Source organism: Nestor notabilis, unplaced genomic scaffold (assembly GCF_000696875.1).
Source record: "Nestor notabilis isolate BGI_N333 unplaced genomic scaffold, ASM69687v1 scaffold994, whole genome shotgun sequence".
Classification (NCBI taxonomy): Eukaryota; Metazoa; Chordata; class Aves; order Psittaciformes; family Psittacidae; genus Nestor; species Nestor notabilis.
In genome coordinates this window covers 30,397-33,852 of record NW_009924009.1, presented here as the reverse complement: position 1 = coordinate 33,852, position 3,456 = coordinate 30,397, and the positions used below count along the sequence as shown (strand labels likewise).

General features: G+C 40.6%; 1 protein-coding gene across 1 annotated transcript in view; it reads left to right on the top strand.

Annotated features, from left to right (window-relative positions):
* Positions 1 to 1,322: 1,322 nt before the first annotated feature.
* Positions 1,323 to 3,456, top strand: part of TXNDC9 (thioredoxin domain containing 9) — a 7,651-nt gene continuing 5,517 nt past the window's right edge. Inside the window, exon 1 of the mRNA XM_010012421.1 lies at positions 1,323 to 1,542. Coding sequence (XP_010010723.1) covers positions 1,354 to 1,542 — 189 coding nt within the window. The 5' untranslated portion in view covers positions 1,323 to 1,353. The remainder of the gene's footprint in view (positions 1,543 to 3,456) is intronic.

The following is a 3,456-nucleotide window of genomic DNA, read 5'->3' as shown; positions in this document are numbered from 1 at the left end:
TTCTCTTTTCCTTGCTGTTTGTTTGGAGGACGAGCCTCCCCGTGCCTCAGCTGAGCAGGGTTCCCTCCCTCTTCTGAATACATAGCGGCTTCTGATGTGCGCTGGCAAGATTCTGATTTCCTATGGACGTGCAAGAAAGGGAGATAGAAAACACTTACAGAGAGACTTCGTAGTTAGCAGCTTCAGTGAGAGGGAGTCAAGATGAGGCGCTGCAGGTCAGAGCAAGTGTGGCAGTGACACGTGTGGAGTGTGGCAGCAGACTCAGCACTGCTGAGGTTGCATTGCACTTGGAGTGCTGCCGTGATGTTGGTACTTTGCCCATCGCTATTTAAAAAGCTTTCTTGCCTCAGCATGCAAGGTGTTTTACAAAGCCAATGGCACCGGTAGTTTGGCTGTTTTGAAATACAGCCAAGAGTAAGCTGGAACCAAAATTCACATCAAATCCGTGTCCTGCAGGTTGAGAATCTGATTAGAGTGACTGTGCACTGTCCCCATTTCAAAACTGCCACTCGTGATAGTGACGGGTTTTTGTAGCGTAAGCTTATTGGGGAGAACAATCAATTACATTGCCTCAGCTCTTCATGCACCCCAGTCTTAATATCTTGTGCATTTTGAAGTGTTTGGGCAGGGAGACCTTTACAGAAAAAATTATTTTAGCTGTGTTTCTTTTCACAGCAATTAGGTAGTTGTTGGGAGTTTTTAAATCCTTTTGCTGGCTGCCATAGGCTGGTGTTTGCAATAGCAGCTTTGTTGTACTAATTGAAGCAGTGTGGCCTAAAGCATTTGCTGGTGAGCACCTTGTCTTTCTTTAGCTGAGGAGTGTTAATTCAGATTTGAATATGTTGATCTGCATTAGGTACTTGAAGTAATTGCATTTAAACTTCTGGTGGATACTTACAGACTGAGCATTGCTTAGACTTACTCTGAGACATCTTATACCTTCTCCCATCAGCTTGGAGCTTTCTGATTATATCTTCTAGTTTCAGAATGTTTATTAAAGGTATCTGGATCTGGCTTAGCATGACAGTTCTTTGGAACTGAGGAATTCTACTTCTTTATATTGACAAGTAATTTCAGGTTCCTTTGTGCTTTCAACAGCTGCTGTTGGGACTGAGAGAATAGGGCTTGACTGGTATCTTTGTTGCCATCTGTGTTCAATGAGAAGGTTTTCTCCAGAGGGGGTTGCACTGTAGAACAGAACTATCTGTTATCTTCAAATAGCATAGCGTTTTGTTTCTCTGCAGTGTGAATTGCAAGTAAGAGAGGTCAGGCTTCTAATTAAGTGTTTGTATAAATGTTAATTCCATGTATCACTATTTCTACAGCTCTGAAGAGATCGCTTTCTAGTTAAAGATGGCTGCTGATACCTCTGTTGACATACTTCAAAAAGTTCTGGAGAATGAAATCCTTCAGACTGCCAAGGTTGTGGAAGAACATCTGGATGCTGAAATGCAGAAGCTGGACCAAATGGATGAAGATGAATTGGAACACCTTAAACAAAGGAGGCTTGAGGCACTAAAAAAGGCCCAGCAGCAGAAACAAGTAATGCCTGTAGTAATATAGACTCTTGATGTGTACAGTGTAACAGACTTCTTGGAAATCCTAGGGAAATTGTGTATGTGAATTAAGTGTTTTGGAGTTGTTTTGTTTTTTTTGTTTGGGTGGGGTTTTTTCTTCTTCCTCACCTTTCCGTACGTACTAATTTTAAATTACCGAGGAAAGCAAGTGTCTGTCAATGTGTGCATGCTTTGTATTTTTTAACAGGAACTAAGAACAACCTCTGTGATCATTTACAGTAAGGATAGGATAAAAAGTCTCATACAAATATTTGTGTGTGTCTGTATTCACTGACCATTGCTACCTGGAAGCACAAGCATTGTAAGCAATCTAAGCCTTTAGGCCCCTTAAGCTTCTGAATTCAGGATATTGTTACTTACGGCATGTAAGTGATGCATGCCCTTCTCTTAAGGGTAGAAGAATGATACAGAGCTTTTCCTTGTTACTAGGGTGAAATCATTTATCACAGTCCTTCTAACCCTATGACATGATGTCTTTGTATGGCTGCTCATTTCTTCTTACAGAAAAGAAATTCTGCTTTGCTCCCTGGTACCTCATGCTAAATTGTGGTCTTTGTGCTCCCCAAAAAGTGTCTTTGAACACAGTTCACAATCTGAATTGGAAGTAGGGAAGCTGAAAGTTTCTTGGCTTACTCCATCTAAGCAAACTGAAACAAAGAAATAGACTGGGCTGGGGGGAAGGTGACCGGGTTGAAAGATCTGTTCTGGCTGTGATGGAACCCATAAAAGCTAACACCATGCTCTGAAATGGGAATGCAGTAAAATGGCATGGCATAGTTGGTATGCTGAAGGACAGGCAGGGTTAGTGGCTTTGATTCTCGAAGTAGAGAAAGTGGCATACTATTTGCTTGTCTTTGAGAGTTCAGTTTATTCTAGTGTTTTCCTTTTTCAGAAGTCATAACGCTTGGCTGTGAACATGTGGTAGTTCTCATGCAAAAACTTGGTTATGCCAGTTGATCTTAAGTCACTGTTCTCATGCATTTTCAAATGCAAATTCAAAGTAGGATACTACCCTGTAAAAGGCATGTGCTGCTACACTGTTGTGGAATAGGATTGTGCAGAGGGGAGGTAATGCATATCCACTGTTGAAGAACAAGTAATTTGATTTGCACCATGATGGCTTCTTCATGTGCTCATACCTCTGTACAATATCCAGGAGATTTTGTTCCATGCTAATATAACTTACAGGATATTTTTTGTTTGCTTGGATTTTTTTACCCCCACTTTGCTAAGACAGAACTGCAAAATCAAGAACAGTGATGTTGTCTATATTTCTTCTCCTCACGTTGGAAACTAAAGTTTTTTGTCAAGTTTTGTCATACTGCTCTACTTCTAATAATTCGACTTAGTCTGTGCTTGTTTTGGTTCACTACAGTTAACTTTCAGTATTGTACAAGCTGGTTTGTTTGTTTCTTTCTCTTAAGTGCATTAGCTTTTTCTAGACTGTATTTGCAAACCTAATCAGACAGGTGAGGTTGCCTGCTTGTGAAATTTTGGTTTTCCATACATCTTCTGACTAAGGGTATGAATGTGTTTCCTGAGTGGTTTTCTGGAAGCCTGGCTCATATTAAGATACCTTCAGTATCTATTTTGTGATAGGTAAAAGTAAGTTGTTGCAGGTGAGTTAGCAGGCTTTCTTCTCCCTGTTTTTTTCATTGGGGGGGGGGGAATAATAGAAGTACTTGTACTGACTTGAATCAGTTTTGGACAAGAATTCTTTGAGTGTACAAAAACATTTTAGAGAGAGTAGCCCAAGCTGTTGATTAGCAGTTTTCAAATGCTGAGAGTGTTCTGTCACTGGTGGTCTCTTTGAACTAGTCTAGTCTTACTAGGAGGCTGCATTCTAGGAATTTATGTAGCTCTGCAAGATTTGTGTTGC